Consider the following 24930-nt stretch of genomic DNA (forward strand, 5'->3'; position numbering starts at 1 on the left):
AAATAGTGGCCACACCATTTGCCCCCCCACCCTCCCTCCAACCCCCCACCCTCCCCCCTGTAGGCTTTTCTGCTTGTAGCCAAAGTGGTATTTTCTCTAAACAACATTCCTTGCTTTCAAATACCCCAAAGAAATTGCACGTGCCTGTACTCTAAATGTTGCTAAGTAGCATTAACACTCCGTTTGGACTATTTTTAAGCCACACTGTTACTGTGGAGGCTAATGTTCATGTATTTAAAGTAGATGGGAGGTGAAAAAACTGTAACAATCCGGTATATAGACCTAACTATTCTCCAGTGGAAGTAGGCTTGAAATTGTATAATTTCTTCTATTATTTTAGCAAACTATTAAGTAAAGAACTGCTAAATGGTGAGAAATGTAAGCCTGAATGAAGCCTTTTAAATAAATCCAAATTGTAGTAGTAACTAACATGAAAACATAAACATATCATGTTTCATAAATGAAATGTCATGTTGACTTTCTTATGCAGGTTGCCTCAATGTCTTTTCATATAGAGATAATTTACAGTGTAATTAAAATAAACCTATTACTAAAAATGGTTTTATAATTTATAAATGTAGTCTTTTTAACAATAATTGTGCTTATTGTATTATACTATAATATATTTTTAGTGATCAAAGTCTCCTGCATAGAGACTTTGATCACTTTTCTCATGAGGCCACAAAGTGACGATATTAGTTAGTTCAATCAGAAATTATCTTCCAGGAGGGAAATCAAGAGGATGCCTATACATGACTGAGCATTTCTATATGCAAATGCATATAGAAATGCTTATTATGCATTTACATGGCTGTGAGACATTTTGTATACCTAACAATGGGTGATTCATTACATTAATGGGTGACAAGATTAGCTCACAGTTTAATCATCAGTGGTCTTGCATCCCTGAAGACGACCCCTGACTCAGCAGCTTCAGCACTTAAATGAGGAACAACCATTGTTCTAGTGTACTTAGCTGTTTTCTGTTTTCAAAAAGTGCCATAGAAATAAAGTTTGTCATTATTATTACAGCGATATGCTGAAGGATGCATGGTGGTACTGTTAGTAGCACTGGTGAGCTATATGGTAATTGTTACTGGCAGTATGGCACCCCCTATTTATCAATACACAGGATATGATGTTACATCCCTTGTGCCATAATCCAAGGTGAGCATTCATATAGAGGCCCAATTCAGGCTCAACAGTATATTTCAGCATCCCAGAAATCTTTGCCTCAGCAGACGCACATTTGTTACCAACAACACTACTTTACAGGACACACTACATCACTGAAACACTGTCACCCCAGTGCGGACTTTGTCTGGTGATTTCATACTTTGTTGATTGCCTCCTCACCAGATCAAAATGTATCCATAACCTTGTGTGAGTCTGAGTTTGTGCAGACGGTGAAAACCAAAAGTGAAAAAGCTTAAAGTCACACTGAAATTATAAATTTGTTTTTTTTTGTGTATTTTTAGCTCATTCTAACTATCATACACTATTTGACAAGTTTGACAAAAAATGACAAAACATACATTTTCTTGTTTTTTTTTAATCAAAATGTCTTTACTTTTACTTCCTGGAAAACAGAAAATCTTTAACCCCACTCCTCTGCCCCTCCCATCAAATAAAACTGCCTTTCTCTCCCTAACTGATATCCCATTGGTTTACACTTATGAATGGTCCCTGCTGGCATTATGTCCCAGCCCAGTATCCTGTTTTAATAGGAAATACAACACATTAAGGAAGCAAGATGCTTTCAAAATGTGAACTTGAATTTCTTGCTTTTACACAGGTTATGCTTATAGGAATATGGTGAGAAAGCTTTAGTTTAAAACCAAAGGTTATCTGGTCCCTTAACTCTATACCTCGAAAGATTTTGCATTTTTATTCAAGATTTACAGTTTCAACATCTGGATTGAGTTCTGTCCTCATTAAATTAAAGTCAAACAAATCATGTAAGAAGCCCTGATCAACAAAATGCTTAATTTGCTGTTTGAACCCCAGAGTTCATAATAAAAGCAAGAAAGTGGTTTCTTAAATAATTGCTGAAGATACTGGCAGCAGAGTATTTGTTATCAAGATCAGGTCAGTAACAGTAAATTTCTCAGGGCGTCGCTTAATGTGTTTCTATTTCGGGTGCTTTGACATGAAAATATATGGGAAAAGGGAAACTCTTCTCACTTGTAATGGGGGGGAACGGTTGAGAGCGGACAGAGAGATTTGATGGAGAAAATTAGAAACGTAAAGAAATAAAGAGAGATGGAGAAAGAGAGAGGGAGTGAGAGAAAGGAAGAAGTCCTCCCATATGGTTTGGGTTTGGTTTGGAGTCAGTGTAGCTGATGCAAAGTCAAAGTGACGCCTATTGGGTCCGGGACAGCTGTATTAGCAACAACAGAGATTTAGAAAAGTCATTATAGGTCATTTGGCATTCTTGTCCACATGAGTTGGCTGAGCACACAGCTGAGCTCTCCCAGCCCCTGTAACCCCGCCCCCCTCTTCCTCCCTACCCCTGTTTGGGGAAACATTACAGTAATGTGATTACTTTTACAGCAAGGAGTAGTGCAACAAATCAGTATTTCAATGTCAACATAATACTTAAATATCAGATTGAAGTTGAGTTATCAAAAAACTATATCCCACCCCGATCCAGTGATGTTTTCATCACAATTCCCTGTGGCTAAAGCCAGAGGTGGAAAGTAACTAAGTACTTTACTTAAGTGCAATTTTGTGGTACTGGCACTTTACTTGAGTATTTCCATTTTGTGACACACTATAATTTTACTCCACTACATTTCAGAGGGAAATGCTGTATGTTTCACTCCACTACATTAATCTGATGGCTGAAGTTACTAGTTACTTTGCAGAATAAGGTTTTACATGCAAAACATACAATAAGCTCATAAAATATGTTGCATTGTTAGAGTTTAAACTCATAAATCATGTAACACTCTGAAAGGGACCATACTTGATACTTAAGTACATTTTACTGCTAATCCTTTTACTTAATGCAGGACTTTTACTTTTAATGGAGTATTTTTCCATTATGGTATTGCTACTTTTACTTAAGTAAAGGATTTGAGTACTTTTTCCACCACTGGCTAAAACAAGACCTAGCTGAGCTGGTGCAGAGAGGGTCTGCTGCTGGCTAAGGTAGTAGGACACTAATGCTGCTAGGCCAGCATAAAGCCAAGCTCATCACCTGCTAAACCAGCATGCAATAGATCTTCTGTTTTTTTCAGCAGGGTTGGTCTTCATCCTCTCAGTTAAAGCTTGTGCAGATGAGAAATGGTAGCAAATATTTTCTGCGGTGGAAGCATTCCTACCACTGACTGATGAGCAAAAGAGTGCCAAGAACATTGGGAATCAACGCTCCTTCATTAGCAGGAGAGGAAACTGGGTTATCCTGATTTTTGAAGGTAGGAGAGGGTGCAACCACCAGTTTAAGAGGTGTAAGGTTAAGAGGAAAGTAAACTGAGTAAAGTGGCAAATTAGGCTACCGCTCCTTAAACCAAAACTCCTTAATTTTATCCCTGAAATGTCCTTAATTTCTCAATTAACATTAATAATGTTTATGTTAATAAACATGAATCATCCATTAAAAATAACAGCTTAAAAAAAATAGTAAGGGTTAGTATTTTTAAGGGATTTGGGTTGATTCATGGGGGTCTAGTAATTAGGGGATTTTTTTTATGCCTTTTGTGCATGGTTTGCAGGATTATTAATGAGTTATTAATGGAAAGTTCCTGTCTTCCAGAATTTGTCATTATTAGAAACTAAGGAGAGAAAACATTTAGGTGGTGTTTAAGTGGGTTTTGATGGAGTCTTCACTTCTTAAACTAATTTTAAGGGGATTTTGCATGTTTTAAGGGATGCATTGATGTAGATGTAAGGTTGTGTGTTTCTTTTGCGAGCAACAGGCCCGACTCTGCCCACTATAAAGCCCTCCATTCATCTCCCCATTAAGCCCACCCCACTGAGTGTGCGCCTGCAAAGCATTAACAACCAGCGCAACATGACCGACTATGAGGCTGTAACCGCGTTCCTGGGGCAATGGGGACCTTTCCAGCAGAGGGTGTTTTTCCTGCTGTCGCTGAGCATCATCCCCAACGGTTTCTCCGGTTTGTCGATCGTCTTCCTCGCCGATACACCGTCCCACCGCTGCCTCGTCCCGGCCAGCGCCAACCTCACCGCGGCGTGGAGAAACAGCAGCATCCCGCTGGAGGAGGAGAGCCGCGGCGGGGCTTTTGCGCCCAGCAAGTGCTCCAGATACAAACTTGATGTGTTACAGAGTTTTTCAGAGCGAGGCTTGCTCCCCGGGATCGATGTCAACCTGTCTGATGTGCAGCAGGAGGGCTGTTTGGACGGGTGGGAATATGACCGGAGTATATACATTTCCACTATTGTATCCGAGGTGTGTAACTGGGCTTGCAGCCTCTTCCAGAGATTAGCTTTTCTTTCTTTGATTATGCAACTGCCGCGTTATAGGCTAATGTCCATTATGCTGAGCCATGCTGAATAAAATCACACATTCTTCAGAGCATTCTTAGAAATAGGCTATGCTATGTTTCAAAATCTACAAAGCTGTCCAAAAACTCAGTAAACATGAATATTTGGGCGAGAATAACAGGACTATTCACCTGCATTATTAAATTGCAAACAGGATTATTAAATTTGTATTTATCTTTAAGAGGAATAGGAGGTGGTAGTAAACTGACTAATGACCAATGTTACCCAGCCATCTAGTTTTCAACTGTATAGTCCCTGGGCATGATGTTTTAAAAAAAACCCATTAAAGGAAGGTACTGTATTTTCAGTATTCAAATATATTTTGGACACTGGAAATACATTTTCTTCCTTTGTGCAATTATATAGTAGGCTATTAGTATAGTATATTTTGTGTGTGTGTCTGTGTGTGTGTGTGTGTGTTTGTGTGTGTGTGTGTGTGTGTGAGAGAGAGAGAGAGAGAGAGAGAGAGAGAGAGAGAGAGAGAGAGACTGTTCAGAGGTTTAGGTCAAGTGGAAGAAGCTGGTTTTGATGCTCCTTCATCCATACTGATGTAGGTGTGTGTGCTTGTGTTTTTGCAGTGGGACCTGGTGTGTGATGATAAGTGGAAAAACCCGCTGACCTCCTCTCTCTTCTTCTGTGGAGTTCTCACTGGCTCCTTCATTTCAGGACAGCTGTCTGACAGGTTATGACTTTGACTCAGATAAATCTAACAAAAGATGATGAACTACAGCTGTTTAAAAGCACACTCTTTAAAAGTGTCACTATCTTCACATCCACGCCTCCAGTTTGGGACTGCACACATCTGCCTTACTTTTCAACACATGTTAATAATGATAGTTTGCGTCAGCATGTGTTGCATTGACAGTATGTGGTTTTCATGAGTAACAAAAAATGTGTGTTGTCCCAGACTAGATACACAATAGGTGCTCTGTATATATAAATATTCTAAATATTATCGTCAAAACTTGCATGGAGATAAAATATAAAATAGTGCTACAAAAGAAATTATCAATTGACCAGTTTTACATACGTATATAGAACCTATAGATTAAGCTTTTGCAAGAATAGTATAGTTTTACCAAGTCTGATGAGGATTATTTTTGAGGCATTTGTACTTTATATTGCAGTTGAGAAATGGGAGAGATAAGAATGCACAAAGGCGATAAGGGTCCCAAGCTAGTAGGCCCATGTGGTATGGAGGACCAGAACTGTCATTTCAAGAAATGAATGAATGAATAAATAAATACATGCAATAACAAATAAAGGAATAAATAAATCAATAAATGAATGAAATAAGAATTTCATGAATAAATAAATAAATGCATTAACAAATAATGGAATATATAAATCAATAAATTAATTAAGTAATAAGTGGTAAAATAAATGTGGGAATATTTTTAGAAATGCATAAATTAATAAATATTTTCAAAAATGAATCAATCATAACACATCATTATTTATTTATTTATTTAATTATTCATTCATTCATTCATTCATTCATTCATTCATTCATTTCTTGATATGACAGTTCTGGTCCTCCATACATGTGGTACAGCCTTAGCTGGACCAAGCGGCCAAAACCGCAGGTGAATGTTGAAGAAGTGGCAGCAGCGGCAATTCCTCTAATGTCCAATAGGAGCCGGCTCCAAAAAGACTCCAAACCCGGCCCAAATACAAACTGTGTCGCAGGCTTAAGAGTTTGTCCCCAATTAACACTCACATGCATGGCTCTGACACATCTGACTTTTCCTTCGCCACACTGATCCCAGCTGGAGAGCGTGGCTGAACTTATCTGGGGATATCTGCTTATCTCACGATACGATTCACTAAGCAATATGGGGTTCACGATTCAATACAACCACGATACGATGTAATAAATAAAGGTTCAATGACACCAAAGTCTGACTGTGCAGAATTATGTTTATTTCTGAGACACAAATCTTTTGAGCAATGGCGTTGGCTCGCTAGAATGTAAACAACTTAAAAATGTCATTAAAAAGTGCAAATAATATGAATTTTGATGGAGAGCTTGTGAAATTGTGATGGGCAAGTCATCTCATTTGTGATTACTGTAGCAGAATAAAATGTAGTTAATATCACAATTTATTTTTCTGCCCCAGGATACATATTGTCACATTTTTGTATTGCGATATTGAATTTCAATATATTGTCCCACCCCTAATATTAGTCACAACACCACTTTTATACGAGACATTCATGCTAGCAAAGACAAAATCAAAAGCACATTCTTGATTTGCATGAGGGATAGTATTTCTAGAAGAGAAGTGAAGTTCACTGACCTCTCCAACTCTATAATAAGATATAATGCTTACCTGGTGACTCACCTATGCTGGTCTTTATTTTTTATCTTTTTGTCCTCTTCAGGTTTGGGAGGAAAATAGTGCTGTTTGCTACCATGGTGGTCCAGACACTATTCACACTCATCCAGGTCTTTTCTCCATCCTGGGCTGTGTTCTGCGCCATGTTCTTTATCGTCGGGTTGGGACAAATCTCTAATTATGTGGCTGCGTTTGTGTTAGGTATTTTAGGCATTTTCAGATGTATTTAGCTGCTCATTCATTCATGATAATACAGGAGGAAGCCTACATGCCTGTGCATTGAAACTCTCTCTGTCTTTTGTGCTAAGGGACAGAGATTTTAAACCCACCCGTGCGGGAGGTTTTCTCCACTGTGGGTGTGTGTGTGTTCTTTGGTGTGGGCTACATGCTGCTGCCGCTGTTGGCCTTCCTCATCAGAGACTGGAGGATGCTCCTCCTCGCCCTGTCCATGCCCGGCTTCCTCGGTGTGCCTTTGTGGTGGTAGGTAGGTGTGTGTTTGTTGTGTGAAGCCAGCGAAACCAACACTAGCCACCATGCCTGAACAGACAAAGAAAAGAGTGACATCTACAGAAACTCAAACTTCATCAATAGAAAATCCAGGGAAAAAGACGGGGGCAGCGTCATAACTTTTTAGAGGGGCCCTGAATTTCTCGTAGCACCCCTGCCCATAATCACAGAACCACCTCACAGGTCCTTTTTCTTACATTTTATTTTCTGTTCCAGGTGATTGAACCTCTCTTCCTCTCTCTCTGTCTGCTCTGTCCCATAATGAGGCAGGTTCATCCCAGAGTCTCCCCGCTGGCTGCTCTCTCAGGGAAGAGTGGAGGAGGCGGAGGCCATACTGAGAGACGCTGCTAAGAACAACAAAGTCCAGGCTCCACAGGTCATCTTTAGCCCTGCGCAGGTGAGATCCTTACTGTATCTCCCTCACTGATCAGTCAGGCATTATCATAAGTGGGTTAAACAGTAGCGTTTGCCTTGACCTGTTTGGAGTATTGGATGGGTGGAGCTTCCTGCATCAGGACAATTAAGTGTGTGATGGCAATGACAGAAAAGAATGACAAATTGACTATCAAATACTTTCCTTTGACTGTTTTAACTTTCTGGAGCTCATTGTAAAACAAACAACAGCCATTTGGCACCTAACCAGATCATAAAGAAATGAAACTAGAAAGTATTTTGAAATACTGGAACAACATGCTTATTTACTGCTTATAATGAGACAGAATTACTGAATTATTTTGATGTCATTACTTTAATCATAACTGCAATCTCATTGTACGCAGATCAAAATTGTTCAGTGTTGATCAGTGTTCATTTAACTCTGAGTGTGTGAAAAAAATGAACACAATGTACGTACCCACCAGAGTTGATTTAACACTTTTTGATAGTTTTGAATAGCTGAGACTCAGAGCCAAATCAACTCAACCCTTGTCAACATCAAATAATTGTCACACAAAAATCAACACTAATGACCGGTACATCTAGGTATACAGTATAAATTAATACAGACAAGAAGAACAGAATCATGGTATTAATAGAGTGTCTTCTTCTCAGATAATATTACTGGACAATTTTTCCTGTCACTGCTGTCATTGTACTAGCAGAATCTTAATATTCACCTGAATATACTTTAGATCAGTGGTTCTCAACGTGGGGTCCGGGGACCACCAGGGGTCCTTGAGGGAGTTCCAGGGGGTCCACAGCAAATTCACCATTATTTCACTTACAAGAAGTTAACACAATTAGAGAATGTAGAAGAATGGCTATTTTGATCTTAGTTTCACTGTCATCTCTACCTACAATACAGATATTCATGGAATTCTGGACAAAATCATATCTAACAATTAAAATATTCTCAGATTTGGGTCTAAGACAAAATATCTCATCAAATGGGGGGTCCGTGGATCTAATGTGGACTAAATTAGGGGTCCTTGATGTGAAAAAAGTTGAGAATCACTGCTGTAGATCACTTACCTACTCCTCGTTTTGTCATATGCCGGCACACACCTGCTTCTCTGCTGGAGCTTTAGTTCTTATGTCACATTAAATCTTTTTGATTCCTTAGTTCCTGGATATCATCAGAGTGAAAGGGAGGTATGAATGAGAATTAATGTTTCAGGGTTCACTGCTCAGTGTGATGAACTCATTCACATCTGAGTGCACACCGATCTGTGCTGCGGCATGATGGGAACTGTGCCAAGATTCATTCCGCCAACAAACACCCCACCGTTGTTAGCATGGGCTGCCAAATTATTCGACCCTCTATTCCCCAGATATATTTTTTTTTATGATTGAAATTCCTCATAACGCGTCAATTAAGAAGTGAACCCCAGTGCAGTGGAATATCTGAGTGCTTTGTGAAAATGCATGGAAGTTCAGTTGTCATGTCAGTTGTATATTATGCTGTTGATTTCATGTCTTTACTTGCATTATCTTAAAATTAGAATTTTGTGTGTGTATGTGTGTATGTTGGGTGAAAATTGGAAAAACTGGACAAAGAACCAAGGAAAAATTGCAGAGATCTGCTTGTTGACATGATGTTTGATCAAACTGTTTTCTGCAGTAAAAGTGTGATCATCGCTCAAAATCAAGATCAAGATGTTGCTTTTTATAATTGCATTCTAGGAGTTATAGTGACAATTTTTCATGTTTGTCAAAATTGCAAGGCGGTTCTATCAGGATCCATTCATCTTTTTATGTTTTATGAAACTCACTGTTTCAAACATCCATGCTGAGGCCACACTGCCTTCACTCCATGCTTCCATTCATCTAGCCTGTCTGACACATGACCTTTGACCTGTCAACTTTCTCTCTGGAAGCAAAACTGCTATTTCACATCCTTTTCATATTTCCTCTGTGTAAACACAGATGCCTCTCGCCCCCCCGCTCAGCTTTCCTCCTTTGAAACTGACAGTGGCTCTTCAGCATGGGTTAGAAGGCGTGTGGATGGAGATTGTGGTTGTGAATCAAAATCATTTTTGATTGTAATGGACAGTGAATATACAGAAAAATTATTTGGTGAAATTGGCATAGAGACATAACACATTACGCTGTACATACTGGTGGCACACTAGGATAACAGGACAACAGGATGTGTACGTGGGTGTAGCAGTGGAAGAATTTTTTGCTCCCTTGATCTGATTTTTAGAGGCATTTTGGTCCTTTTCAGGTCAATTTTATACATTTGCAATGCATATTGGCAAATAAACACTCAATTTGTACCACAAAGACTGGTTGCCCACTGCTGGAAACACTCTCTTCCACCCCTTGGTTGTTGAGTTTTTAAGATATTGGGTTTTTTTTTGTTTTTGATGCAGGTTCATGTGGGGTTGGTATATTTTCTGAACAAAACCGCTCCATTTTCTCACACAGAAGGCACTGGAAAGAATCCCATAGGTCAATCATAGGCTTCCACAACTTATCTACGGTGGCCCACAGGGGACAGCAGTTGCATGCAAGCATTAATATTTGACAACTCAAAATGTTCTCCCTGTTCAAAATGTGAACAGGGAGAAATGTAAAAAAGGCTATTCCTAATTGTCGGGAGCATTTTTTGCCCCCCTCATTTTTAATTTCACTGCCATTTTATGAACTTTGTAGTGTAGGTATGTGGGTACATGAGTGCATATTTGTGTCCGAATGCATACGTGTGTAATGGACAAACTGTCTCTGGTCGACCTGTTCTGCCCTGGCTTCGATCTAATTAGATGGTTTCCAGATAGATGGCTGTGCCTGTAACTTGTTTGTTGTCACACGTGTTCTGCTGTCCCACAGAAAGACCTTCAGTCTGAGAAGAGGGAGGCCCACAACATCTGTGATCTGCTCCGTTCTAGAAACATCCGCTGGGTCTCTGTCACGCTGTGGCTGGTCTGGTGAGTTCCTGCTGCCCCCTGTGACCCCCACATCCAGCACAGTGACCCTACACACACCCACACACAGATATGCAGGCATGCATGTACACAACACACACAATTACACATGCACACACACACACACACACACACACACTTACACTGCACACACTTCCAGACCCCTCATGCATCACCTCCACCCCCTGCCAGCCCATTTAACTAATAACAAATAATGATCTGTCGGACGCTCTGAAGCCTGCAACTAAGATCAAAATGGAGTTTTATGTAACTGCGCAGTATGGATTCATTCCCACTGTGCCGACTGTCCTGTTGAATCTAAAAACAGATGCAGTTTAATTTGTTCGTTTCAGTTTGTGATATCCATGATTTAAAAACATTTACACCTACTCTTACGGAATGATTACTGGCATGAAAGGAAAAGTTGTTAGCTTAGTTAAACTTAAAAAGCTGAAGAGCGCTAAACTGCATGTACTTACCGTTGAAGGACTTACTAACCTTGTACAATAAAAAAAACTTAAGGATGGAAGAGCCAAAGACTTTTCTGATCTTGTGTCTGCCAATCAGCCCAGCTCAAAGTTTCTATTTAGTACAATATATACAGACATCAGCTGTAACGCTGTGTACAAAATATGGTTATCCCTATCAATGGTGCACTTCAGTTTCTGCCCATGTATTTTAGAGCAGTGGTTCTCAAACTTTTTCACGTCAAGGACCCCTAAACTGACACAAATTAGACCACGGACCCCCATTTGATAAGATTTTTACTTTTAGATGTTTTATTACAGAAAGGGTATGAAACCCATGACCAAAATAGTCATACATTCTGTCATTGTGTTACTTATGGATGGAATTATAATGAAAGTAAATTATTCCCCTTTTTGCTGGGGACCCCCTGGAACCCCCTCATGGACCCCTGGGGGTCCCCGGACCCCACTTTGAGAACCACTAGTTTTAGAGGGTATGTGCTTGATTTCACACTTTTAAATGCGTGGCTAAAAGGCAACTAAAACTGAACTGGCAACCGGTCTATATGTTGGTGTCATGCCACTGAGCTACACATAATAAGTAGCATCAAGCTTGTTGCTGATTGGTTAATAATTGTCTCCCCAGGAACATCCTGACCATCGCCTACTTCGCTCTTTCTCTGAACACGTCGAACCTTCACGGCAGCGCCTACTTCAACTGCTTCCTGTCGGCGGTGATAGAGCTGCCAGCCTACGCTCTGTCCTGGCTTCTGTTCCGCTGCTGCCCCAGACGGCTGAGCCTCTTCTCCACCCTCTGCCTGGGAGGGCTGGTGCTGCTCCTCATACAGCTCATACCAGAAAGTACGACATTTTCAGAGTAACACTGTGTTAATATAGCATTGATGTTTGCCTTTCTTTCTTTCTTTCTTTCTTTCTTTCTTTCTTTCTTTCTTTCTTTCTTTCTTTCTTTCTTTCTTTCTTCCTGTAGTAGAGAAAGTCAGGTTCAAAAATGCGGAAATGCTGAAATTTGGCAGTGTAATATTTCCTTGCTCACATGCAAATATACACCACTTTACTTGACTTTTTTCACATTTTTAATGACATCCAAAATCATGCTACTGAAATTGCCATCTGCTATTGGCTGATCTTCGGTGCCAGGTGATGTCACCTTCTATAGATTTTGGTTTGGGGTTTAGTTCCTCTTTAAGGTCCTCTCCTCATTCCAGCCTACATCCAATCCACCAAGCAGCACTTATTTTAATGACTTTCAACTTTTAGACCTGATTTGCCAGTTATTACTTTTGTTGTTGCACCAAAAGACAATACTCACTCTTCTAGAGACAAGGACTTTGTAGGACATGAACCAAGCTGTGAGCCATCACAGGTACTTATAACGTGATAGGCGGGAGTAAATTACCTACCAAACCACATAACACTGATTTCGAATGCATTCTAAACAAGATTCCTTTCATTAAAAAAATACTGTATTTCTCCTTCCACCACTAATGGAAAAGCCTTGCTCTTCAGACCGCACACATACGGTACTTCACATGGGAGTGTATAGAGTAGTTATATTTAACTGGCAAACCCATCTAAAGCACTAACCATTCAATGCTACGTTCTCTCTAGACCTGATTTCCCTTGCCATCGCACTGGAGATGATCGCGAAGTTCAGTGTGACGGCAGCGTTTGCTATCGTCTACGCCTACTCAGCAGAGCTCTACCCCACGGTGCTGAGGAACACAGCTGTAGGCGCCTGCTCCATGGCCTCCAGATTAGGCAGCATCTCTGCCCCATACTTCATTTACTTAAGTAAGGAAACTTCTCTCTGTCTGGAATGTAATACGCTTGCTTAACCAAAGATGTTTCTCAATATGAACATGCCTGACATGCTTGCATAACTGTTGTGAAGGATGATGAACTCTGGCACCCACAAGCTCCCATACAGCAGATTTTTTTATCCACATCACAGTGGGACAAAAGTTGCAACTCTGGCCACTTGCCTGGCACACTTGTTTTGGCTCATTAACCTCCTCTTGTATCCTATTCTCAGTTTTTTCTCCATCTTTGCTCTACTATCTCTCCTTCACTTTTCTTGGCATCTAATCCATTTTTAAAAGTGATCGTTTCTGCTTAATTGATGGTGTAGTACAGTAGACAGTAGTGCTCACAGAGAGTGAAATGAAAGAATGGATAAGAGAGTGTTTTAGATGCAACAAAGTTCATGAGTGGAATTCAGACCCATGACATTGTGAGTAAATGGTATGTGTTTCATTTCACTCCACTGTATCCACTCATTTCCTTTTCTCTGTCCAACTCTCCCTATTTGTTTTTGGCTAGAGCGCTTGACATTGACCTTCTTCTCTCTCTTTGATTTCCTTGGCTTTAACCTCACTCCCTTGAAGTCACTCCCACCAACTTGCAGTCCCTGGTATATTTTGACTTTTTTTCTTTGAGGGGGAAAAAAGAAAATATAACATAAATTAATTATAATTCATAAAATGTATGTTTTATATTTTTGATAATTTCTAACGGGTAGCTTCAGGACACATATTCTATTGATTATTAATCATGCACTACCTTAGGACTATCAAAGTTTTCATGCAAGTCAAAGAAAGATTTATTACTTCATTACTCTATTTACCACGGTGTATGGAAGTCAATTGAATGACTGGTGAGAGAAGCTGTTTCATTTCTCAATTGAGTTGCGCGGCCATTGCTAACAAAAGCTAACAGGAGGCTGGTGCCTTTTGAGAAATAACAACAAAAGAACAAAAAAAGACACCAGCATGAAAACATTTGTTGTCCTAAGAGTAGGCTTGACTAGTCATCAATAGCAAAGGCTTCTAAAAACACCTTCCTATAGAACCAAATGTAGAACCGTTCTTTAAAATTTAGCGGACCCCAAGTTGAAACTGTGGACGCATCCACTCACAACACCAAACTCCTCTTTTTAGACACTCCCTACCTTTTGTCTCACCGCTTTTAACGAGAGTACGGGTGCCATTCGAACCCGGGCTGTTTTTCACTCCTCTCCTTTCTTGGTGTGCTTGCCGGCAGGAAGCTATTCCGTTTCACTGCCGTACATCCTGATCGGAAGTCTTACCACTCTGTCGGGGTTGCTGAGCCTCCTGCTGCCTGAGAGCTTTGGAATGCCTCTGCCTGACACCATCGCTCACATGCAGGAATTCCCCGGGTGAGGCGGCACTTCCCCGCCACACAGAGACCAGGGTTATTACAGTTTGGGATGTTTCATGAGCTTTTATTTTATCAAGCTGTCAATTCTTGTCAACAGTCAATAGTGTCAACAGTGCGTGTATGTATAGTGTTTATATTGCAAAAAAACCCCAAATCTTATTATGTAGGTTATGTCTGTATATGTATATGTTTCACTGTGTTTATGTTATTGCCCAATTCAATAAGGTTATGTAAATGTCGCCGACAATCTGGTATGCCACTTGATTTGCTCTTGAGCTTAGAATTATAAGGTTCTATCTGCCTTCAGGACAGTTCTGAGATATTGAGCTTCAAAGTTTTCAGCATCCATTGAGTTAAATGGAGATGGGTCCTTTTGTTTTAGAAATTACAGACTCAAAAATCATTATTTTCAAAAGATAACACCACACATATGTCAACAGGCACTCATAGAATAGGTTCATGCGACTAACTCAGTTTTGACAAAAAGGTCAGATAGAACCTTGTAATTCTATGCCAAATACATCTACTCGCATTAAGGGGGTGAAATTATACAGAAAAGTTGTTTGTAACAGACATGAGGGGTTACTGGTTCTTCTTTTTCCCCCTAGATGCTGTAAGAAGAGACCTTACAGACTCACTCAGACCACTGGAGAAGAAGAACGTGCCGCCGAAAACAAGATTTCCTTAGTTGTCCCTTGAACAAGGAGCAGCGGTCATATCACACTTCCGTCAAATGGTTGGGCAAACATCAAGTCTCTGCACACATTACTGCAAAGTGGACACTTTTCAGGAACGATGAAAAAACTGTTCTGTCACTGAATTTTTGAAATGATTGAATATGGTTTTAAAGGGACCAAGGGTCATGAAACTCAAAGTTCAGCTAAGAGAAATGCCTTAATTGCAGTCATCAGCTTCTTCTGTGACACGTGTGAAATACTGTATGATGAATACAGAATAACAAGACCTTTCTATGCATTCTGCAAGTGCAGATGTTACCATTAATACTGTTAATTACCATTTCTACTCACTAAAGCTGACAGTAATACACTTTTTGAAAAGTTAACAGTCAGATATATTATCTAATTTAGTCCCTATACATACAATGAAGTTTCTAATATTCTGATCCCAAAATTAAATGTAATCCTTGCTGAGGTCAGATATTTTGTAACATTTTTGTATGAAATCCAACTTGCTTTTTTACTGAACCAGTAACATTCTCACTTTTGTATAGTATTTTTTATGGCACATTTGCATCTTCAAATTTTTTAATACTTTTAATGCTTGACACATTGTCATATATATATGTCAATATTTTCTATGCATTTTTGTGATGAAAGATAACAGATATCTATATATATCTATATATATCTATATATATATAGATATTTCAACTCATGAAAAATGGGAGCAAAAACAAAAGTGTTGCATTTATATTTTTGTTCAGTATATATATATATATATCTATATATATAGATCAATCCCTAAATGAGACAAACATAGACAACAAATGCTGGAAATAAATTCACTCCAAATTGGTAATATGTGTCACTCAAGTTCAAATTCTTTAATTCTTCATGCTTATGTCATAGAAAAGAGTAAACAAATGTAATATTATCATATCCTCAAGTCATGTATTAAATAGACAAACAATATATATCCATGATGAAAAATGTGTAATAGCAATTTTAAATAGTAAGAATAGTAAATAGTAATGACAGTAAATTGTAAAAATGATTAATATCATTCATCTCAGTTGTGCATTAGGTAATCAGAATCTACTTTCCAAAAGTACCACAGGTGTTGGGCTTTTATACTTTGTACTGGTGCATGGCCACTTTATCCTGTTAGAGAAAAAAACATTATGTTATTTAGTGTTCTGCCAAAAAATAAAACAACCACTGGTGTCACCATCCTCACATCCACCCATACTCATGATGATGATGATGATGATGATGATGATGATGATGATTTTGGTGGTTAGGCTATATTAAAGTAATAATCTGTGACACTTTCATCTAAATAAATGTCCATTTTGCTGCTGTCTACCCAGGTCATGAAAACTTTTACATTTTCTGTTTGAACACCCGGTGTCAGGTAGGATGGGACGATATATCAAAATTCAATATATTGCAATACAAAAATGTGACAATATTTATTGTCGGGCAGAAAAATGAATCGTGACCATCACAATTTCACAAGCTCTCCATCCAAATTATATTATTTGCACTTTGTAATGACATTTTAAAATTGTTTACATTCTAGCAAGCCAATGCCATTGCTAGAGAGATTTTTGGCTCAGAAATAAACATAATTCATACTTTGTTGTCATTTAACTTTTATTTACAACATCATATTGTTGTTGTATCAAATCATCATTCAATCGTATATTGAGATAAGCATATCGTCCCATCCCTAGTGTCAGTTAGGTCCTATCTATAAATTAAGCAATAATAATTAACTTATAAATTAGTCTATAATGATAAGGTCGGCACACTAGAAGCTCCATAAAAAACGGTGGCGTATTCCTTTAACAACCTACCTTTCTCTCTTATACATCTGTTGAATAGTTTCAGGTAGCGGTCGTCCAAAGGTCTCTGGCAGGAAGACGGTGGCCAAGGCAGACAGAACAGCCAGAGTCCCCAGTATAATGTATGGCAGATACTTATAGTACACACCTATACAAGGAGAGGGACACATTAGGATGGGGGAAAGTCTGTGTCCTGTGTGTGTGTGTGTGTGTGTGTGTGTGTGTGTGTGCCAAGATTCCCACACTCACTTGGACATCAAATTGTCTTGTTTGGTAAAAAGAGAATGAAAAGCTGCACACTCATCATCTGCTCCAAGCTTTCTATGATGAATGTGCAGCTTTCCATTCTCTTTTTTCAAGGCCCAGTGTGTGTGTATATGTGTGTGTGTGTGTGTGTGTGTGTGTGTGTGTGCGCACGCATTTATGTGTGAATGCATGAGTGTGCTGGAATACATGGCGTCCACACTAGGTGACCTGGTCAGATCCAAAGGCCCAGTCTGGGAATATGGCAGATTTTGGTGCAACCTGCTCAGCGAATCGACTTTCTGCGATTGACCATTGACTTGACACTATATAAATCATGCTGATGTGGAAAACCCCACCCACCTGGTGCTCCAAGCAGGTTAAAACAAGTGCAAATAACTTTTATTTAACCCTGGTCTACTTACCCAACTGTATGAAGTAAGATGCGATGGCACTGCCCAGTCTGGAGAACATAGCACACGTCCCGGTCGCTGTGTTCCTGATCACTGTGGGGTACAGCTCCCCGGTATAGACGTATATCAACGCTGTACCGATGGTAATGCCGAATTTACCCAGCATCTCCAGTGCTATGGCCATTTCCGGTAAACCTGAAGGAGAAGGGAAATGGATTAGGGTGGAATAGAACAGAATAGAGTGAAGCCTTTGCTGTTATTTAAGGACACAGGTTGCACTGTGCTCATATTCTTCTGTTATTGTGGCATTGAGAAGGATGAGAGGGACACAGAATGGGCCAAGACAGAAGAGTTTGGTGGTTTGATCCCTGTAAAGGTAGAATGGTTAAAGCTGCATTTGGCAATTTTGTATTTGGCGGCCCCAAATGGCAGCGAGAGGTAACTGTTTGAAATTTAAAGACCCCATGAAATAGCATCTTTACTTCCTTGATTTGATGCATTTCCTGTTGAAACGGGATGTTGGGGTGGGACATAACACAGTGAGGGATCATTCAAAAGTCTAAAGCAATGGAATATGAGTCAGGGAGAGAAAGGGAATTTTATTTGATGGGGAGGGTGCGGAGGGGCGGATTTGTTAAAAAATCTGATGGTTTTTATTGGTTAGAAATGTATATTTACGCCTACTGGTGCAGCATGAGGTCGCCATGAAAGATACTCTGTTTTCCACGAAGTAAAAGTAATGGGAGTTCATTTCACGGGGACTTTAATTTCTTTCCAATTTGCCATGGATCAATTAAGTTCCAACTAATCAAATTTCATGTAGTCTACTCACAGCCTGTTTACCAGTGCTCTAAAAAATATATACTTTAGGTGCAAATTTGCAAGTGTTTATGCCTCTGCTGATTTTTTTTCCTACTTTTTTTTTTCATGCTTCTCTGTGTGTATCTTGTGGTTCCAGAAGTACGGCTCTTTACCCATATACCCCCTTCAGTGCACAAAATAGCAGTCAGACGCTATTTGTGTGACATATGATAGCTCCATGTGCTACTTTGGGTGTCTATGGTTTCATATAGTTGAGCCATAGTTGTCTTGTGAGTTGCCTTCTTTCATTCATTAAACTAGACTTTATTTAACCAGGTTATGCCAGACAGATCCCTTACAGACAACTAAGTTTATGTTGACTTCCAGATGGTGATGAGAAAATGCAGTGAAAAAACATTATCTGTGAGTGAAAACAACATAAAATGTTCAAACCGATGTTCCCTGTCACTATTCTGACATGCATTTAGCTGATGCTCATTTCTGGGGCAGTTAAAAGAAGTACAACAGCAGAACGTGATAATATGATAATTTGAGACAAAGTGACAGGGATTCCCGCCGCAAGTCGGCTGATGTCTGGGAACCCTCTCAGTCTCTTATAGTCTTGAGTGTCTCTTTTTCCAGAGAGAACTGCCTTGTAACTCACTTGGAGGCACCAGCTGAATGAAGTAGAGTGACAGTCCTCCCAGCAGCATGGTGCCAGCGGCAGACAGCCGCCGGGGAAGACACCGCAGCGTCAGCCAGCTGAAAATGTATGCCGGCACCTCGATGGCTGCCGAGATGAAACAGCTGAGATAGGGGTTGCCATGGAGACGGGATGTGTTCAGGGACAGGCCGAAGTAGCCGGTACTCAGAGTGAACCTGGGCAAGATACAGAGCAGAGAATATAGATATATAGAGAATATAGTATAGTAGTTTTTCCTTCTCAGGTTGTTTCATTTGATTGTCAGAGGAGGCCTAGGGGCTGAAAACTATTCAGTATTTCACAAGAAAATTTCACATGTTCACATAAGAAAACCAACATGTGTCCAAAAAGCACACTATAAATGTAGAGGAATATACTGTATCTTGGTGACAGGGACATACTGTATTAACAGCTTACAGAGTTTTGTCACCTTCAATGAACTAGACGTCATTATGTCCCAACCCTTTGGCTTTACTAAGTATTCTTTGAATTTGTTATCTTTTAACAGCCTTGTTGAAGATAGACCATCAAAGTTCAATGAGTGAGAAAGGTTGGTTGTACTGCAGTGTAGTTGTAAAAGGGTCACATAATCAGACGTAACACGTGAGAACCAGAACAGTTGTTTCAGCTACTGTATGTGGATCATGCATTTCACACAACTGTCACATGGACTGGAGAAAGCCCTGGATATCAAACCTTTGAGGAATTTGCATCACTGAACTTTGGGTTCTTTGGGCATCATAGCAAAGAAGGAAACAACTTTGACCAAAGGAGAAATGTGTACAGAATATCAAATGTCAATATTTTATGACAACAGAGTAAAGTAAAGTAGTCGACTGAGCTATATTTGGAAAAGAAAATCTTGAAAATTGAGGGTCCAAACAAGACCATCTCCACCACTACCACGATCATCTCCACTACTGCCAGAATTGTAGGAACAGTAAATAGTAGCCAGTGGTTACAGACACCAACCTGTACCTGCAAAAGCACAAGTTTGACCCTTTGTCCAACCCTGACAATCTGTCCATGAGCAAGACACTGACCCCCCTATCGGCTCAATGGGCACCGGATCTGCTGCCCTGCACTTCTGAAACTGGTACATGTATGTGAAACTCTTAATTGGTAAGTGTATTGAATACTCACCACACCAAGAAGAGAATGAGTGTCGTGGTTCTGATGTTGCTGGTTCGCACCAAGTCAAGAACAGTGTGCCGTTCCTCCGGTTTAAACTTGGTATTTTCCATATCTGTCTGCAGGATACAAAACCTCACTCTCACTCTCAGTTCGTGGTGTCACCCGATAATATGCTAGGGTTGTTCTTCTGTTAATCTATGAATCTACTCTATTGATTGATTGTTTGATTGATTAGTTTATTGAAGTGTCATACACATAAGGTGCCCAGCCCACATAGACTTACATGACACTACCAAGTAGTTCCATGGGTGTACAACATCATAAAAAAGAAAAGATTCAGCAAACTCAGATATCACATAAACAAAATATCCTAATCATCTAGCCAGAATCTAGACAAATGTCATTTTGCTATACAACCCATTCAAGTAGTTAATCTAATCACCAAATCTGCAAAATCTACCCACTTTATATGCAATCATGCAAGCTACATGTGCAAATATTGCAAATATTATTCTGATTCTGGTGGAACTTTTTGTGCTTGAGCCTCTGTCAAAATGCCTGTGTTAACTCCTGTGTGCTTTAAGTTTACGTCAAAGCAAACCTACATTGTAATCTTCAAAGATGACCTGTGGAGCCTCGACTTTGTTCTTCTTAGCAGCGTCTCTCACTATGGCCTCCGCCTCCTCCACTCTTCCCTGAGAGAGCAGCCAGCGAGGAGACTCTGGGATGAACCTGCCTCATTATGGGACAGAGATAGAGAGAGGGGTTCAGGCTTGAAATGGCTGGATCAGAGGGACTTAAAAAATAAAAACAAAGGTTGATCCATACATGTGTTTTGTTTACTTCTCTAAAGCTCCTTCGGTAGTGCAGACATGCTCTGATGAAGGTCCATTGACCAAAAGCTTAGCTGAATAAATAGTACTTTGAAGTGCAATGTAATCTAACGCAATGAGAATGAGTGCAACCCACCACCAGAGAGGGATGTAGACCAGGCCAGGCAGAGACAGAGCCAGCAGGAGAGATTTCCAGTCCCTTATAAAGTAAGCGAAGAGAGGGAGCATCATGTAGCCAAAGGCAAAGCAGATGCACACACCCAGAGAGGCGTACAGGACACGGACATTGCCTGCCAGGATCTCAGTGCCTGCAGGGATGGAGAGAAAGACAGAAAGAGAGGGAGACATATGCAGAGAATGAGAGTGAGAGAAAGAGAGACAAGCATACAAGGAGACTTACTGTATATGTTACTTTGCCTTCTCCGTTTCATTGGATGGTTTGACAAATGTACTGAATATCATCAGGATTATCCAAAAACACTGACAATTCTTGCATTTTCTTTATCTGCAAATACATTTCACACAAATTACATTTTTCTCCCACATTCATTCTGATCATACTGATCTCATTACCAGGGTTATTTTGTCAGTTTTAATCTGTTCCTACTTCCTATGTAGGAAAATATTATTCCGATAATTAAAGCATGAGATGTTCACACATACCCAGCACGAATGCAGCCACATAGTTGGAGATTTGTCCCAAACCAATGGTGAAGAAGAGGATGGAGAACACCGTCCAGGAAGGGGAGAAGACTTGCACAAAAGTAAAAATCGTCTGAACTGCCATGGTTGCAAAGAGAACCGGCTTCCTTCCAAATCTATCATGGGATGCCCAACAATAAAATAACAGCAACATTAGACAAAATGTGATGATATTCCCCTTTTAAGATGAAAAGAGGGGATTATAAAGAGACTTCTGAAAAGTGCAATTGATGCAAATTTCATTTACTGCTGCTAAGCTTTCTATTCAACCATTATCCATAGACGGTATTTTCACATCCTTTTGAAATGAGTATTTAATTACTTTTGGATATTAATAAATTTCTACTTGGCAGATAAGAAAAACCTGGTAGAGCTATATCATATCATATCATATCATATCATATCATCTCATATCATATCATATCATATCATATCATATCATATCACATCATATCATATTGTTTCGTATTGTATCATGTCATATGGTACCGATTCATATCATATTGTATCGTTTCGTACTCCATTGCATCATCTCATCTCATCTCATCTCATCTCATCTCATCTCATCTCATCTCATCTCATCTCATCTCATCTCATCTCATATCATATCATATCATCTCATATCATATCATATCATCTCATATCATATCACATCACATTGTGCTTGTGTTTTCAGTACCTGTCTGAGAGCTGTCCTGAGAAGAAGGATCCAAAAAGCACTCCCAGGAAGTAAACTGTGGAGGTGAACGGCTGCTTCCACTGCTCACTGCACACCAGGTCAAACTGGAAGATCGGTGCATTAAGGAGACAGTTAAAAAAAATGATGATAGAACAAAGTTCTATCTACACTGATGCTATAAAATACTAGAAACAATGAAATACATTGATTAACCAGGGGAATCCATGTTAATGTTATGATCCTTTATTGATTTAAACCCACTTCAATCATGAAGGGGGAATATTGATGATGGGTTGCAGACAGATTAAAGAAGTATTTTTATACATTGAGACATTGAGGTGGGGAAACTTTAGAAAGGTGGTCCTAATATTGTGCGTGTAGACCTACAACTCTAAAGTGGGCATGTACTGTAAAAGCTCTCAAGACTTCTCCGACTTTAGTCCATTCTTCAGTGTGTCCAATTGCCACTTAAAGCAATATTACACTTTGGTAAAACATTTTCTCTATAGCCCCCATATCTCTGTATAAATCCATGAAGAGTCAACTACTAGTATTGACAGCCCTGAATTCTGATTTTCATTTTGACAGATTAGAAAAATAAAATATTGCAATGTGCACTCCCCCTTTTCTTTGCTTTTAGAGTCTTTCAATGCAAAATCTCCTCATAAAATATTAATGTATGTCAAATAAACATGTAGTATCTTGTGTTCTCAGTGTACAAAACATTAGGAACAACTTCCAATTTTGTTGCACTCCTTTTACAGGATTCATATTTATCTCATGGCTTAAATATCTCTCTTTAACTTGTCTCTTCATGTAAGTCATATCTTTCACCCCAACGGTGTATTTTGTGAAAAATAAAAACATTTCTGTGCAGTTTAGGTGCCAGTTATCAATCATGCTGTTTGTATGGGGGCCAGGCCCCAAAGTCTGTTTAAGAGCATCCTACGTTTCAATGTCTGGATCAGCAAGTTATTGTCCCCTTTTGATCCCAATGTTATTTTATTTCTAATTAGTAATCGATACAGCTGCATTACTTTCTCATTTTCCTCACCAATAATTCTCATATCAAAACCAACTGAGAAAGAATTGATAAAGATTACGATAAGGAATTTCCTACTGTGGGATCATGGAAGTCATGTTACAACTACTACTACTACTACTAAAGCTATTGCTACTAGTACTTTTACTACTAAAACATACTGCCACTACTACTACTACTACAATCACTCCTCCTCTTACTACTTCAGCCACTACACGTACACACACACTGACCTCAGAGACGATGGTGGATTGATAGATGTCTCTGCTGTAGCTCCATCCGTCCAAACAGCCCTCCTGCCCCAGTTCAGTGAGGTTGACGTCCCTTCCAGGAACGACTCCCTGAGCAGACAGGTTTCTGACCACATCCAGCCGATACCTGCTGCACTTGCTCAGCTCCTCTTCTCCGTTCACCAACTCACAGTCACATCAACACAAACTTTATCGGTAACATTTCACCTGCAAAGGTATTATTCCTGTATCGTAAGAACACAACAATACTGTGTAAGGAAATGTGATAAAATTGTGATTTTGTTTTGTTGTGTCCTTACAATACCTTTCCATAGCTTAACCCAAAGATATGGCCATTGTAAAGTGTTGCTGCTTTATCAGCTGTGTACGTAAATACGCGTGGACTTGCTTATGCCCTTTATCCCAAAAAAGTCTCTCCAATGTTTATTCTCCACCTTGTCCATCAACCCTTAATGAAACAGTGTGTCAGTAATCATATAATAAATTTTAGGATATATACAAATATCAAAGCAAACATAAGTCTAAACTACAAGTTCCTATAGGAGTAATATAGAGATACCATGCCATAAAGTCACTATAAACCCACTATTAAGTGCCACAGAAACACTACAAGTCCCCACGGGAATATTTTAGTAATTTCTTATTTGGGTTGGGTGTTTTGCAGCTAAGAAAAAACTTCATAAAAGGTCTTTTATTATGCCTTGAGGTCACATGCTCACCTCTATTGGGATGATAGCCTTGCGCCACTCTTGGGTCAGGTTGACCTTAGGAACCAGGCAGTGGTGGCGGGGAATGTCAGCCAGGAAGATAACAGAGAAAGCACTGAATCCATTGGGGATGGTGCTGGCACAGAGCAGGAAGAAGACCGTCTGCTGGAAACATCCCCACTGTCCCAGGAAGGCTGTGGCCTCATCATAGTCCTTCATAGTCCCAGAATCCTCCTCTCCCTACTACTTTTGGTCTGTCTACTGTCTTCCTATAAATGTCTTAATGTCTTTTGGCCGATCTGAAGTCTTTATCCTGTACTAGACTATGCCCTATGCACTGTAATAATGTAACAATATGCCACACACTGTCTAAACTAAACTTGCATCACAGTTGCAAGAAACCTTTTGGACAAAGTATACATGCTGGCTATTATCTGTGGCTGCACTGGATTACTGGCACCAGACACGAAAGGCAATTTCCTCTGACTGAGATCCAAGCATCTGCAGCAC

At 39.7% G+C, this 24930-nt stretch overlaps 2 protein-coding genes across 2 annotated transcripts; one reads left to right on the plus strand and one right to left on the minus strand.

Annotated features, from left to right (window-relative positions):
• Positions 1–4015: 4015 nt before the first annotated feature.
• slc22a21 (solute carrier family 22 member 21) lies at positions 4016–15084 on the plus strand. Its single transcript, XM_071541529.1, has 10 exons — positions 4016–4414; positions 5088–5191; positions 6895–7049; positions 7157–7328; positions 7626–7752; positions 10626–10723; positions 11834–12048; positions 12817–12999; positions 14248–14383; positions 14994–15084. The coding sequence occupies exons 1-10, from the start codon at positions 4016–4018 to the stop codon at positions 15082–15084; spliced, it is 1680 nt and encodes a 559-aa protein (XP_071397630.1).
• Positions 15085–16920: 1836 nt separating this feature from the next.
• LOC139662812 (organic cation/carnitine transporter 2-like) lies at positions 16921–24639 on the minus strand. The gene is made up of 10 exons (XM_071541534.1): positions 24433–24639; positions 23696–23878; positions 22421–22524; positions 21703–21857; positions 21176–21347; positions 20812–20938; positions 20216–20322; positions 19034–19248; positions 17581–17763; positions 16921–17060 (listed from the first exon to the last, which is right to left on the minus strand). The coding sequence occupies exons 1-10, from the start codon at positions 24637–24639 to the stop codon at positions 16921–16923; spliced, it is 1593 nt and encodes a 530-aa protein (XP_071397635.1).
• Between the last annotated feature and the right edge of the window lie 291 nt (positions 24640–24930).

Source organism: Centroberyx affinis, unplaced genomic scaffold (assembly GCF_046629955.1).
Source record: "Centroberyx affinis isolate AG114_WGS23_722 - 3 ecotype Tasmania unplaced genomic scaffold, CSIRO-AGI_Caff_v1 ptg003896l_1, whole genome shotgun sequence".
Taxonomy (NCBI): Eukaryota; Metazoa; Chordata; class Actinopteri; order Beryciformes; family Berycidae; genus Centroberyx; species Centroberyx affinis.

Excerpts from the sequence above, each read along its gene's own strand:
- slc22a21 (XM_071541529.1), top strand. The coding sequence starts at position 4,016 with ATGACCGACTATGAGGCTGTAACCGCGTTCCTGGGGCAATGGGGACCT. Across the intron at positions 10,724-11,833 it reads GTCACGCTGTGGCTGGTCTG|GAACATCCTGACCATCGCCT; the intron begins GTGAGTTCCTGC and ends TTGTCTCCCCAG. Across the intron at positions 13,000-14,247 it reads CCCATACTTCATTTACTTAA|GAAGCTATTCCGTTTCACTG; the intron begins GTAAGGAAACTT and ends GCTTGCCGGCAG.
- LOC139662812 (XM_071541534.1), bottom strand. The coding sequence starts at position 24,639 with ATGAAGGACTATGATGAGGCCACAGCCTTCCTGGGACAGTGGGGATGT. Across the intron at positions 23,879-24,432 it reads AGGCTATCATCCCAATAGAG|TTGGTGAACGGAGAAGAGGA; the intron begins GTGAGCATGTGA and ends TGTGACTGTGAG. Across the intron at positions 20,939-21,175 it reads GTCTACATCCCTCTCTGGTG|GTTCATCCCAGAGTCTCCTC; the intron begins GTGGGTTGCACT and ends ATAATGAGGCAG.